Source organism: Pteronotus mesoamericanus, unplaced genomic scaffold (genome assembly GCF_021234165.1).
Source record: "Pteronotus mesoamericanus isolate MK-2021 breed Mesoamerican mustached bat unplaced genomic scaffold, CSHL_Meso_final contig_20, whole genome shotgun sequence".
Classification (NCBI taxonomy): Eukaryota; Metazoa; Chordata; class Mammalia; order Chiroptera; family Mormoopidae; genus Pteronotus; species Pteronotus mesoamericanus.
The window spans coordinates 64,046,915-64,060,486 of record NW_026555085.1 but is presented as its reverse complement, the minus strand read 5'-3'; the positions used below and the strand labels follow the sequence as shown (position 1 = coordinate 64,060,486).

Genomic DNA, 13,572 nt, shown 5'->3' with positions numbered 1-13,572 from the left:
ATTGCTACAAGCAATAGCCAAGATTTTTGCTGCCTATGTTTTCTTCTATGATTTTTACGGTTTTGGGTCTACACTGGTTGATTCTTGTGTATGCCCTGACCAGGGATCGAACCTGCAACCTTGGTGTATTGGGACAATGCTCCAATCAACTAAGCTACTTAGCCAGGGCCACTTCCTTAATATTTTAAAGATTCCTGAAGTGACACAGAATTTGGTAATAGCTGTAACATCAGCATTTGCTGATTCACCAGTTTTTTGTGGTCTGTCCACATGTTAGCACAGACTATCCATGAACCCTGCAGTGTTTGGGAAGCATCGTTGCACAGAATAAGGACTATGTCAAACTGATGCTGGGAGAGAAGAGCACAATGAAAGAGAACTTGACATCTGAGCAGAATGGAACAGGCTCCAACCTCATATAGGTGAAAATTTTGCCCTTATGGCAAAATTTATTATATTAGTACATGACTCCTCAATTAAAAACACGAAGGAGTCTTCTCATTAAATCCTCACAATAACTCTGTATGGTGTGTCCTGTTGTTTACATTTTGCAGACCAGGAGGGAGGTTAAGTAACTAGTCCAAGGTCACACAAATAGAGAGGTTCCAACTCAAGTCTACCTGACCCTGAGGCCCACATTATAATGTGTCCTGTTAAAATGCTTCAGGTAAACAGTTCATTTGTTTTGAGACTATTATTACCAATTTTACTGTCATCAAAATAACCTGTACTGATGAATGACTCTAGAAAGCCCAAACTAAGTGGTAGGAGTGATGGGAGTGGGACCTGCCACTAAAGTCACTGCTCTAATTTCCTGTCTTTACTGGTGTCACCAAGAGCCGTTGTGCTTCCTGAAGGAAATACCAAAGTGATGTTGCTTAGACACCACGCTTGAAAAACCAAAGACTGACTCCTAGAATTCTCTAGAGTTCCACGTTTGTAGGAAGCACTCAAAAATGATGTTTAGTGGGGCTGTAACTTAGGTTCACTAATGAAGTTCCATGATATTTTATCTTATGGAAAATGCAAACCACCAATAGTAAACAACCTCCCAAAGCCACCGTCAGGACATCAACAGTACTAAATTCCTCATGGCAAACAAGGAGGAAGACTGACTACTTCAGCCTATGTGATTATTTCTCAAAAAACCCAAGTATCTCATTTTCAAAATAATATCAAATCTGAGTTTACATGGTAGAGTAGGAAGAAAAATACCTTCTTGTCGGTAAAAGTCTCATGGTGTTTTTATGATGCAAATAAAAATCTGTTGGGAGTTCCCAGAGATGAGGTTTTCCTTCAGTGGGATGGAAAACTCCCAGGAAGAGATTAATGGAATCCTGTCTATCAGCATCTAAAAGGCAAAAATATGTATTTCAGAAATTCCATTGCCAATGTATACAACTCAGAGGATGTTTTCTCAGGAGGATAAGGGAACAACTGTGATTTCACGGAATATGTATTTTGCCGTGTATAATGCACATCCAAACTTTCAGGAAAAAAATCTTTCATTTCAATTTTTTAATTCAATTTTTCATTTATTTGTATTTAGAAACAAAACCGATTATTGTATTCCAGGGTATTATTTTGCATATGGGTATCGTTACTGCTTTCTAGAGTTACACTTTTAATGCATAAGCATAAATAAAAGAATTTAAAATATTTAAATAGATATGGAATTAGTATAATGTGCATCCTTATTCTTACCTCAAAAATTTGGGCAAAACAGGTGCACTATACATGACAAAATACAGTACCTTTGAAAATAATAGTATTTATACTTCCAAAGTCATACACATAAAAAAAATCTAAAACAGTCACCAAGATTTTGAGCAGAATTCAAAATCTGCTTCGAAATGTTTCCTTTTTACTCCAAAACTCTCATAATATAGAGGACAGTGCACATAAACTGCTTCTTGAATCCTGAATGACTCATAATACCATAGTGCCATAATACCGAAGTGATTTTATTTTTAGAATAAAATATATTCTCAGCATTTGTTAGTCTTCTTGAAACAAATACATGTCCACTTTATTTCAAAGACAAGCAGAGACATTGGAGACAAATAAAATAACCCAATTACTACCCATATTCTATTGCACAATGTTGAACAAGTTTGTTTTGCATAGTTTCCACTTTTAATCCTTGAAAACATAGTCTCCACTTCTTTAGCAAAGAATATGTTTACAACATTTTCTGTCCACCTCACCTCACCCCCAGCTGTGCACCTGGCCCATTCGCCTTTGTGTTTGATAATGAAGGCAGAGCAGGCACAGGGATAACAGCCTCATTCTAACCATTCAACCACTCCAAAATTACTGACTGTGTAAATATATATACATAAATATATATAAATACTGTATTTTCTCTTCCCTTCCTAAATAAATCTTGGTAAAAATGATGCTAAGCTCCGACGTGGTCTCATGAACCGCCCCTCCCATTCCGCACTGCCTTCTCCCTGGCGTCCTTCATTCTTTCTCCCTCATTTCCTTCTTTCTTCCCTTCTTGTCTCAGAGCCCTGTGTATTCAAGTTTCGGGCAGGCATCCACAATATAAATAATAACCTCTTTCTGAAAAATGAGTACAGAACTCAAAAGATAGCACAGTAGTAATGACTGTTTTTGAAGTAAGATAACATGATGATGAAATCAATTTTCTTCCAACAGCGATTGTAAACACAGATATATCTGAAATTAGCAACATTGTTCTCATTGGGCCATTTGGTCATTTCAGCAAAAACAATAAATGAAATATGATACATCAAACATGTATTTGAGTTACTAGTATTTTCACAGGAAGCATCCCATTAAAACAGCACTTATTTTTCAGGCAAACACATATATAAAAGGCATGTGTTTATATGTGGAATATATTTGGGGGCTTTTTGTCATTTGTTGGGAGAAAACATCAAATATTAAAAGATGCAGACATTATTGTGCCCTCTTTACATAATATAAAAGTAAATGTACTGCTTTCATAGTAATTACATTCTTTATGCTTTTTGAATAGCTTTAATGGGCCTTATTAATTCATCTATGACACACCTCAAAATATCTTAGTTCTATCTAGAGAAGCTTTCTATTTTTCAGCCATGTTTTCAAGGAGTTTCTTTCATCCTTTAAACCTATTAGTAGCTTCCTTTAATTTTAAGCAAATAGGATAAAATGTAGGATATGAGAAAAATAACCAAATAAATGATATTCTTTCAAGGGATCATAATAAAGACTTCTTGAATGCACTGCTGTTGTTATAACTTAAAATATATCTATGGAGTTGATGTTCACTTATTAAGTTTAGACTGCCACGCCAGTCCTCATGAACTTGAGCATTTTTTCCTGGCTACTTTTCACAGCAAATAAGACAATCACCCTCAGGAAGACAATAGTACTCTTGATATGGACAAGAGCTTCAAACAGGTAGGTTCTCTGTAGGACAAAAGGATTACCTATTTTTGTATTCAATCATGCTTTAAAGGAAAAAAAATTTGTATCATTTAAACTCCAAACAGCTAAACGTTAACCAGTTTAATTATGGACTGCATTCAATAGATCAGGCTTGAATATAACAATTCTTTTTATTCAGCCAAAAACTTTATTTTGCAGCTAAAATATCTGTTATTATAATATTATAGTAATAGCAAAGTTTGTGATGAAGTGGTTTCTGAAATCAGCAATGGAAAGGAACATTATTCCACTGTGATAATAGATGTTGAAAGGCTGAGTAAGATAAAGACAGGAAAGTGACCACAGGGATTTGGCACTGTGGAGATTGGTGGCAATTTTGAAAAGCACAGTTTCAGTGTCACGATAGGGCATGTGCCCAGTGAAGCAGATGGAGAAAATAGGATATAAAAGAGGAGAGAGGCATGCAGATAGAACTTTCAAGAAGTTTTGCTTATGCAGAGAAATAGGATGTAGGACTAAGGGTAGCAGGAAAGGTTAGATTGAATACACTAAAGTGTGCTTCTGTGCCCATGGAAAAGAGGCAGTAAAGAGAGAAATGTGATGTACAGGGACCAACGGGAAGGACGGGATTCAGAGCACAGTGCGAGGCCGGCCTAAGATGGGGCAGGGACTCTGTACCCAATCTAACACAATATAAGGGAGAAAGCACGGGTGCAGACAAGGACAGCTTCCACACTTGGTGATAAGGTGAAGATGGAGTTCACAAGGACTTATTTTCTCAACGAAGTATGAAGCAAAGTCATCATCAGCTGAAACTGGGGTGCTGTAGGGTTAGGGGGAGAGGACAGGTATGAAATGGTCATTCTGGGGAGCGGGAGGATGAACATACTAGGAAAATGTGGTATGTCTGTCAGGCTGTTTTGAGTGTCTCTTGGAGCACTGCAGTCAGTTGAAACTGAGAGTAGTAAGTTATGCCTTTTTCTTTTATCATGTTTAATTGCAGGAGAGATGAATAGTTGGGTTTTAATCACTTTTATTAATGCTATTTAAGATGTTATTAAAGCAAAATATTTTTTGAATTGTCTTCTTTCCACTATATCCACACATAGCCTATTCACTCTAAACCTCCTTTTAGAAGGATGACCTGAGAAGGCAAACTCACTATTCTTGGTCAACCAAAATGCTCAGCATGCTCCCTCCATGTCCCTCTTCCAGTGGTGAGCAGAAAGCATCTGTTCCACTACCTTCCAGCGCTGTCATAATGCTGGGCGACGCTGCCCTGACAGTTTCCTGTAATTGCTGTTTTCTGTGCATGGTAAGCTTTGAAGACTTTACTTTGTGAGTCTTTCTTTTAATCTGTGTTTGAGGAAGTTATGATTCACCATGATATATGAATACACACACGCCCTACATTTAAGTTATATGTGTGTATGTATATATTTATGTATGTCTATATAGCAGATCTCTTATTAATTGTTATAGATATCTTTTTTTCTTCCTTGTAATAGGATTTAAATTCAACAAGCTCCTCTCTCAAAATTCAGGCATACCTAAATGTAAATGTAAGAAAAAATTAGAGCTGAACAAGGTCCTTCAGGCAATTATGATTATTATAAAATTCTTACTAACATCCGAAGTATCTAGGTAACTCTTCCTTCTTTGTTGGCATCCTCTAACTGACTATGTAACCAGTTAAGTTAGAAACAAAAAGGTGCTTCTTAGAGAGAAACTCCAGAGCACGCTAATATGTGAAGGCTCAAGAACAGTTTTTAAAAGTGAGTCTGAAAGTGAGACAGGTGGGTTGCCCATATAGCATTAATCTGTCTATTCAAACAACGATTAAACACTTAACAAGCTAATTTCAACTATCTTCCTATTTACCTAGAGGCATAACATGAGATTAATTAAGTTTTACAAAGTCATCTTGAGTGCCTTAAAAAAAATAGTTCTGTAAGTATATTAGCATTATACAATATCCATCGTAATTTAAAAATAAGTTGTACATCCCCAATGACACCATGCTTCTCAAAATAAAGTCTGTTTTAACTGCATTATTCATACAGTAATTCCTGTCATAGGAGTTCCTCTTTCAGTTCTACATAATTTTGCTTTGCCTTTCCATTAGATACATGTCGCTTTTTCATGATCATCTTCTACCTTTTACTAGTACTCCTTGCTTTTTAAATCATGTTTGGCTACACTCTTATTCTCCCTGTCTTATTCTCCCTGTCTTATTAAAAACAAACTTCTTGGTCCTTAAGTGTTAATAATAACTCCCACTAGGGGTACAGCCAATGACAGAAGAGCAGAAGCGTGGGTGCCCCTTTCCATCAGGGAAGTTTTAATTTTTTTTCATGGTACACCCACCCAGAGGGATAACGCATGTGTTGGCACATGAAATGCACAACAGTGATAGATTGAATTGTGTCCCCCCAAAAAGTCTTAAGCCCCAATACCCATTTTTACATTTGGCCCAATCACCTCTAGGAGGGCATGCCATTTCTAACCCAGCAGCCCTCTCCTCAGCCTGTCCCTCCGCTGCAGCCTTGCTACACAGTAGTCCCAAGCCAACAGCTCCATGGGGTCCTCTAACAGTAGGACACTCCATCAAGCTGGCCCTGAGTCCTGCTGAAGCCTGCTCTCTCTGGCCTTGAGGGGAAGGAGTGGGGGTGGCACCAGTCACGCATGGCAACAGTTTACTTTAAAGAATGTCTTTGCCAATCTGTCTGCTCTGCATGCTGCAGACTTCTTTCTCCTTAATCTGGTTCAAGAGCTTAAGACTGACAGACTCAGTCATTGCACATGCCCCTGTAAATTCTGTGCATGGGGATTGCCTCACAAGCACTCTGCTCTGTGACATCTGTCGTGCTGGAACTCCCATCAGAATGGAGGCAGGAAAAATGCCATTGTAACAACCTGTTAATTTTAGTATTCACAAGTCATAAAACAAGAAAATGACTCAGGGCTAATGTTACCATGCATTTCTAGCTGATATGTTAAAAAATCAGTGATACTTACATTCTTAGACAATTGTCAAGACTGTGAATCCTATCTTAAAAATAATGAGTCAATATTCTCATTTTTTATCTATATATCGCAAGCAGAAATATGGAGACAAAAGCCAAGGAATCAAACTATTTTGCATTATGTAAAAGTTCCAGTTATGGGTGGCAAAGTGCAAACATGCCTTATTTAAAATACAAAGTTTATTCATGCATTTATTGAACGAATGTTTGTTGAGCACTTTCTAAGTAACAGAATCTATCTTATTTATACTTTTAAAATATTTAGTTTTGAATTTTACTAGACAGCTGAAAAAAAAGTATAAGAAAAATGCACATTGAGATAAGTCTTAAAAATGCCTAAAACTCCAGAATTACCTGAAAAAGCATTGCTGTAATATCTAGACAGGGTCTGCATGATATCTTTTGAGTGCTGGGTCCACGGCGCTATCTTTCTGTAAGTTTTTACACGGTGAACAAGTTGAGAACCACCATACTGAAGGGACAGGGTATCCCCATGATCTTCATAGAGTTCCTCAAATAACCTAAGCAAAAAAAAAAAAAAAATTAAAGAATTTTAGAACAACTATTGCACATTATTCACTTAGCCACAGACTGAAAGCAAGTCTTTCACTTTATAAATTCTCTGAGCTGTTCCTTTCAAGTAGACTCTTCAAAATCTTGAAGATAAGTACAAATGCAAAATATTTTATATTTTACAGTAACAGTTTAATGAGCAACAAAGTCACAGAAAACACTAAAAAGGCAGCAGGGGCACCAAAAACATAGCCTGCCAAAGTCAGACCAATCTGGTTCTAAACTTATTAAAAGATGTCTAACTTTCCCTGAATGGTGTGACCCAGTGGTTGAGCATCGTCCTACAAAGCGAAAAGTCACTGATTCGATTCCCAGTCAAGGCACTAGCCTGAGTTGTGGGTTTGTTCCCTGGCTGGGGCACATGTGAGAGGCAACCGATCAATGTTTCTTTCTTACATCGACGTTTCTCTCTCCCTCTTTCTCTCTTCTTTCCCCTCTCTCTAAAAATAAATCAGTAAAATTAAAAAAAAAAAAAATGCCTAACTTTCTGCAACCTGCCAGATCATTTTATCTCCCATGGCAGAATCTACCTTTCTCTCTGAATTGCCTTTAGAAAAGAAGGACATGCTCTGATCACAGACAGATAAACCGTATTCTTTCCTGGAAATACATGTCTGAGACTTGTGTTTCTTCAAGTGCCTGTTAAACACTCTCAGTGCTGTGATATCTGTGGATCCAGCTACTTGTAAGCTGATCACTTCTCTTGACAGACTTTCCAACTATCTCAGATGACTAGTAAGAGCTATCACTGTATTTTCAAAAAACCATACTTCATGCGATGCCATGGATCCAATGGACAGTAAAGAAACCATTCTTTAATGAAGAATCAATTCTTTATGTGTCTTCTATATTTAATTCAAAATGTATGAAGGCACATTATTATTTTTTCATAATGTAGCCTGGACTTGTTTTTTATAAACCCATTAGTTTGGATTTATTTAAAGCACTTTGGAATTTTCTAAACAACACACTGTTTATTGATAATTAATACAAAATTCCAAAGCAACAATACACATGTATTTAATAGGAATATTTATTACAGAATTAACTTGCATAATTAGCAACATAATTTTCGAGAAGCTAAAAGTACAAATGAGTTTATAAAAGTCCTTATTATTAAACAGGTTTGCTTTCTGTCATTACCAGCATTCAAAAGGCAGAAAATAAGGCTTACCTGACTGCATCTGTATCAAACTGCAGATTAGGCTTGTCAATCAATCCCAGAGAGTACAGTTGATAAGCGAGAGCACATTTTCCGACCATAAACTGCGCTGTGTTGGTGCGATCTAAACAGTCCACACAGTTGGTTCGAAGAACACCAGTCTAAAGAGAGATACCTTATTGTCACCAAAACTACTTCTGTCCTACCTAGATTTCCTTTCCTTAAGAAGTAGAAAAAAAGCTATAGGCAGGGTATTATTCCTGAACCAATAATGATGAACACTTCTTAGATTATGAAAGGTCATAGGTGCTGCTCACTGCTGCAACAGCATCATTATATCTTCTAGTTTGTATTTGAATTTTCTTCTTCAGTTTAACAAGATAAAACACATAACTAACATTTCCCACATGTACCAATTAGTAAAATATGTGTTTTTCCTGATATGTCTCCTTTACTATACAAATCAAATATTCACAGGTTGAGGTCTTATCATTCTTAAAACATAATTAGTATATATAGTGACCATACCTAGCTCATTTTCCAAAGTCATTCTAACTCATTCTTTCCACATTTCTGCTTATGTTTCTATTTCCAATAATAAAATGTATAATTTAGAAATCATTGACTGTTATTATTTTAGCTGCACATCCTTTAGGAGTTAAACTCCAGCAGTAAGGCTTTTAAAAATTACTCCCAAATGATTAATAATTCGGCATTAAATATGAAGTATAACTCTCAATGGTTGCTTTCAGAAAACATCATATACTGTGCAAACAGATTCTATTCATTATTAATATAATAATATAATGTCATCTATACCTGCAGGCGACCAGTGGGAATCACGCATCCTCCTAGTTCATTCCACCTGTTTAAAAATACATGCTTTAAAATTTTTTTTTTGATAATATAATCTGTATTCATTTTTGTGACTAGATTTTTATTAAGAATCAAATGAACAGAGCTAAAATGCGCCAGTATAATCAGCTGATTCTGCTTACTTCATCCTTCTGGGTAGGTTAATATGCAAATAACTGGGGCAGAAGGCTATCCGTGCTCTCCTCGAAGAGGGCCCAGGAACGGGGCACCTGAGCTTGTACCAGGGCCCCACACTCTGGCATTCTGTCTCCCATGCTCATCCAAAACCTCTCTTGCTTTAATTTAAGCTGATTTCTTGCTTGGTTTCTACAGAGATACGTAATAATTACAGAACATCTTTCTATTAAAATCTTCTAAGCCTTAGCCTTCTCCCCTCAGGATTAGGATTCTGTACCTCTCCTAGCTTTTCCCATTCCTTTGCTGTTTTTGCAGGCTTTCTTATTATTTTCCTTCCTGACTTATGTTCTTCTCCATGTGCTCAGGACTGCATAGGGATATGTTCTAAGTACTCCATAATGATATTAATATTTTATTTTTATTATTGAAAAGAACATGCAGTGTGGAAAAGAGTTACCAGGCCTGACAGCTATCCTCAGAAAAACTGGCTTCTGTGGTTGGCCGTTGGCTGGCATCTGAGAACTTGGGTTCTCACCATCCCCAAATAGACAAGGGTGGTTCACCGGATCTACACTGTTTGTACAAACAATATGGTTTTGTTGAATATCCCCTTTCCTTCTGGGAGTCTGGAATTTTGGTACATGCCAAGCACACTCCCTATGGGACCAGCCTCTAATTTAAAAACAAACAAACAAACAAACAGAACCCTGGCATTGACTGTCCAGTAATCTGTCCTAGATGGCAACATTTCACACATGCTGTCACAATAAATAGCTGAGGGAATTCAGCATGCTCTGTGTGACTCCACTAGGAGAGGACTCTGGGAGCTCATGTCTGATTTCCTCTACACTTTGCCCAGGTGCCTTTTCACTTTGCTGACTCTGTCTTATATCCTTTGACCATAATAAATCATAGCCATGAGAATAATATGCTGAGTCATTTGAGTTCTCCTGGTGAATCACTGTGTCTAGCTGTGGTCTTAGAAACTCCTTATTACAGAAAATACAAGCTATAAAAAAGGATCATCTCTAAAGACACACACACTGTTAGTTGGTTGGGTTTGGGGTTGGTTTTTTTTTTTTGCATTTTTTACCATTATAATTAACTCTGTTAACTGACAATAAAGTGCTAAAAAAAACATATATTATTGGTTCCTGAAAAAGTAAATAAAACATGGATCCTTGATCTGAAGAAATCCACAAAATATTTTGGTGCATAATGGTAATGAAGAAAGATTTGTGAGCAAATAGCTTACTACAGTACAGTGTTAAATATTATTTTCATTAAATTACTAGTATTTGGTCTGTACGAGACAAATTTTCCTGCTCCTATTTAATACTGAAAAATAGATTTCATTGCAGAAAATTTTACTTTACAGAAATATTTTATGTGATGTTTATTCCATGAAGCAAGATATAAAGATTCCATGGCTTCCATCCGAAGGTATACAAGGTCTGTACAGAAGGTATCCAGCCACGTAATATGAAAAAGACATTTACTAAAGAAGATAGAAGATACAAGAAATATTGTATGTAGGACAATGATGCCTCAGTCCCCTTCAAAGTAGGCACCTTGGGACCTTACACAGTCCTCCCAATTACTACTGACTGTTGTATTTTCCTATATATCATTGACGGTCTGAAATCTCTTCCCTTTCAAAGATGATTTTAGTTTTGGGAAAAGCCAGAAGTCACAGGGTGCCAAATCTGGGCTGTAGGGGGGCTGAGTCACTAGGGTGATTTGATGTTTCACTAAAAATCTCTGCACGACACGTGATGCATGAGCAGGCACACTATTGTAATGAAGCTGCCAGTCACCAGTTGCCCATAGCTGAGGCCTTCTGAATCATCCAAATAGTTTCTGTGGAGGAATGTTCAAGCTTAATGCAAGATTTGATGCAGATCTGTTGCTCTACTCAGTCATTTTGAATGTAATGGCCATATAGTACACATGCTCACTCAATGGTATCTACCATCCCCCACTGACAGGTACAGTGAAGTCCTCATTGTTTACACACGTACATTCCAGTTCATTCTCCCTGGCTGACAGGTTACACTGATGTTGTGCAAACCATTCTCATAATATTAACAATGGCTGGACTTTTTCCGGACAGATCTTGTATAATGACTTGAGGAAATCTGCTGCCCACGGTGAATGTTCATTACGTGCAGCTTGTCTCCCCAAAGGAATAAATCCATTCATCTTCCAAGTAGAACAAACTTCTCATATTTAAAATATTTTTATCCATAGAGCAAAATTCTTTGATTTAAGTTTTTTAACATCATACATACTTTTCATCTGGCCGCAAAATGCTACAGTAAGAATCAGGACGGTTTACAAAGAAACCTGTTTTCTTCACCACACTTTCTGCAATTACATTCAGTCGATCGAGAACATTACACAGTTTGCTGAGGAGGGAAGAAAGAATGAGAAAAGTGAGAAGAACCCAAGTTTTAATACCTATTTATCCTTATACCTAAAGCAAATAAGTCTATAGAAATGATATTCAGGGATTTCATTTTAAAAACCTTTGGTGTGTACTCAACAGGGACACTAGCAATTTCCAGAATATAATTTATACTCAGTAAGTAACAAGATTTGCTGCAAAGAGACATTAAGGGCCTGTAATTTAATATCAACTATTGACAAGCCTTACTCTTGGCACATTACATCCCTGCAAAAGCTTTTCCCAAAGCCTTTCACTCCTCAAAAGTCAAGTCATTTGAGTCAATATGCATTCATAACATGACTGTGAAGAGAACACAATGCATACTGCAGGTGGCAGGTGGAGAAAACACTGTGTTTGGGTGTATCTAACTACATAAAATGGTTTAGAAAAGGTATAACGATTTTGTGCAAAACAATACCGAAACATTTTTTAAAAGACCTCTAAATAAACCTACTGTTTATATGATGCCTAGTAAATGAGTAAAAAGACAATCCAAGGTTAATGAAAGTTCCTTGGAGATGTTCTGAATCAGATCGTGATGAGTAACACCGGTGGGAAAGCACTCTCGGGAGAAGTGAAGGAAAGCACAAGGAGAAGAACAGGAATAAAGAATGGACCTCAGCTGCCACACTGGGGGCAGAGGAGGAAGTCCAGTTTTTCAGGACAGGACAGACCTGGGAATAAAAAAGTTATTACATTCTAGAACCAAGCAGGTGATGGGGCTTTAACATCACATCCAGGAGTTTGGATTTACTGTAAACACTGGGGAGTTAATGCAGGTTCAACCACAGGTGAGATCATCTGAAAGAGGTATCAGAGAAGGTGACCAAACGGGGAGGGCGAACAGAATAGAAATAAGTGAAATGAAGGCCTTTAAAGAAAAGAAGTGGAGTAAGAGATGTTCTGGAATGACGACTACCAAGCAGCATAAAAAGTGGGCAAAAAAAAAAAAAAAAAAAAAAAAAAGAGTTGATCTATTTATTTAAGCACTCAACAGCCCCTCAGCAGGTTCATGAAAGAAATTAGAAGAGTAACTAACTTACCATAGAGATCACCTTTCTGCTATTTTACATCACAAAAAAGGAAAATATCACAACCAGACATATTAATATGTACTCACCTTTTTGTGTACTTGGCCATATCCCACGGAATGTAAATAATAGTGTGTTCCGGGGGCAGAAACTGGTTGAGGTATGTCACAGCAGCTACGAGTTCTTCGCTCAGAATCCTCTCATGCTTTCTTTTCTCTCGTTCCTTGATCAAAAACAAAACATTTTCAGTGTTCCAATTACTTTAAACCAGAGCAACAGACTTTTAACATTTTTACTTTTCAGCCAAGATAAGGCAAAAAGTCCGAATCTTAAAAGTACTGAAATGAAACCTATCTATGAAAATTAAAATAATGTAAATGCAAAGAGATAAATAATTGATTGAATTTAAGTCAACAGATAATGAGCTCTAAAGACTCAAAGAGATCAGATTTCTTCCTAGTAACATCCTGCAGCCCAAGAAGCCCAGCCTACACCCTCCACACCCCACTTTTGCAGAAGAGAATCCCAAAGAACCAGAAGAAGGGAACCCCCAAACTCCAGCCATTTAAGGACTACGCAAATCAACTGGGTCTGGATGAATGATCCCCAAACTGGCATAGCAGAGAGTGCTTTCACAGTCTTTCCTTGTTTTTAAATTTGACTCTCACAAAATACCCTGTGAGGCAGCCAAGGCAGACAGCTTTTTCCTTTTTACACTGTGGTTGAATGAACCAAAGCTGAGAGGTGTTCACGGCACTAAACCTTCCTTTCTGCCCCCTGCCTGCCCTGCCTCCTTAGATACTGCCTCTCACCCAGCAGGGGCTGGTGATGGACCAGCAGGGGCTGGTGCATTGCTGCACAGCTCTGTGGCTGGAAAGCTGGCTCTGCCGCTTACTAGCCCCGTGGCCTCGGGCAAGGTTCCCAGCTTCCCTAGGC

At 37.5% G+C, this 13,572-nt stretch overlaps 1 protein-coding gene across 2 annotated transcripts in view; it reads right to left on the bottom strand.

The window, feature by feature from the left end:
* Positions 1-13,572, bottom strand: part of FIG4 (FIG4 phosphoinositide 5-phosphatase) — a 97,877-nt gene that overhangs the window by 43,864 nt on the left and 40,441 nt on the right. For both annotated transcript variants that reach the window (XM_054569825.1, XM_054569826.1), the window contains exons 11-16: positions 12,726-12,859; positions 11,448-11,564; positions 8,983-9,028; positions 8,176-8,324; positions 6,783-6,949; positions 1,216-1,351 (exon numbers count right to left, since the gene is read on the bottom strand). In XM_054569825.1, the coding sequence (XP_054425800.1) occupies positions 1,216-1,351; positions 6,783-6,949; positions 8,176-8,324; positions 8,983-9,028; positions 11,448-11,564; positions 12,726-12,859 (749 nt within the window). The remainder of the gene's footprint in view (positions 1-1,215; positions 1,352-6,782; positions 6,950-8,175; positions 8,325-8,982; positions 9,029-11,447; positions 11,565-12,725; positions 12,860-13,572) is intronic.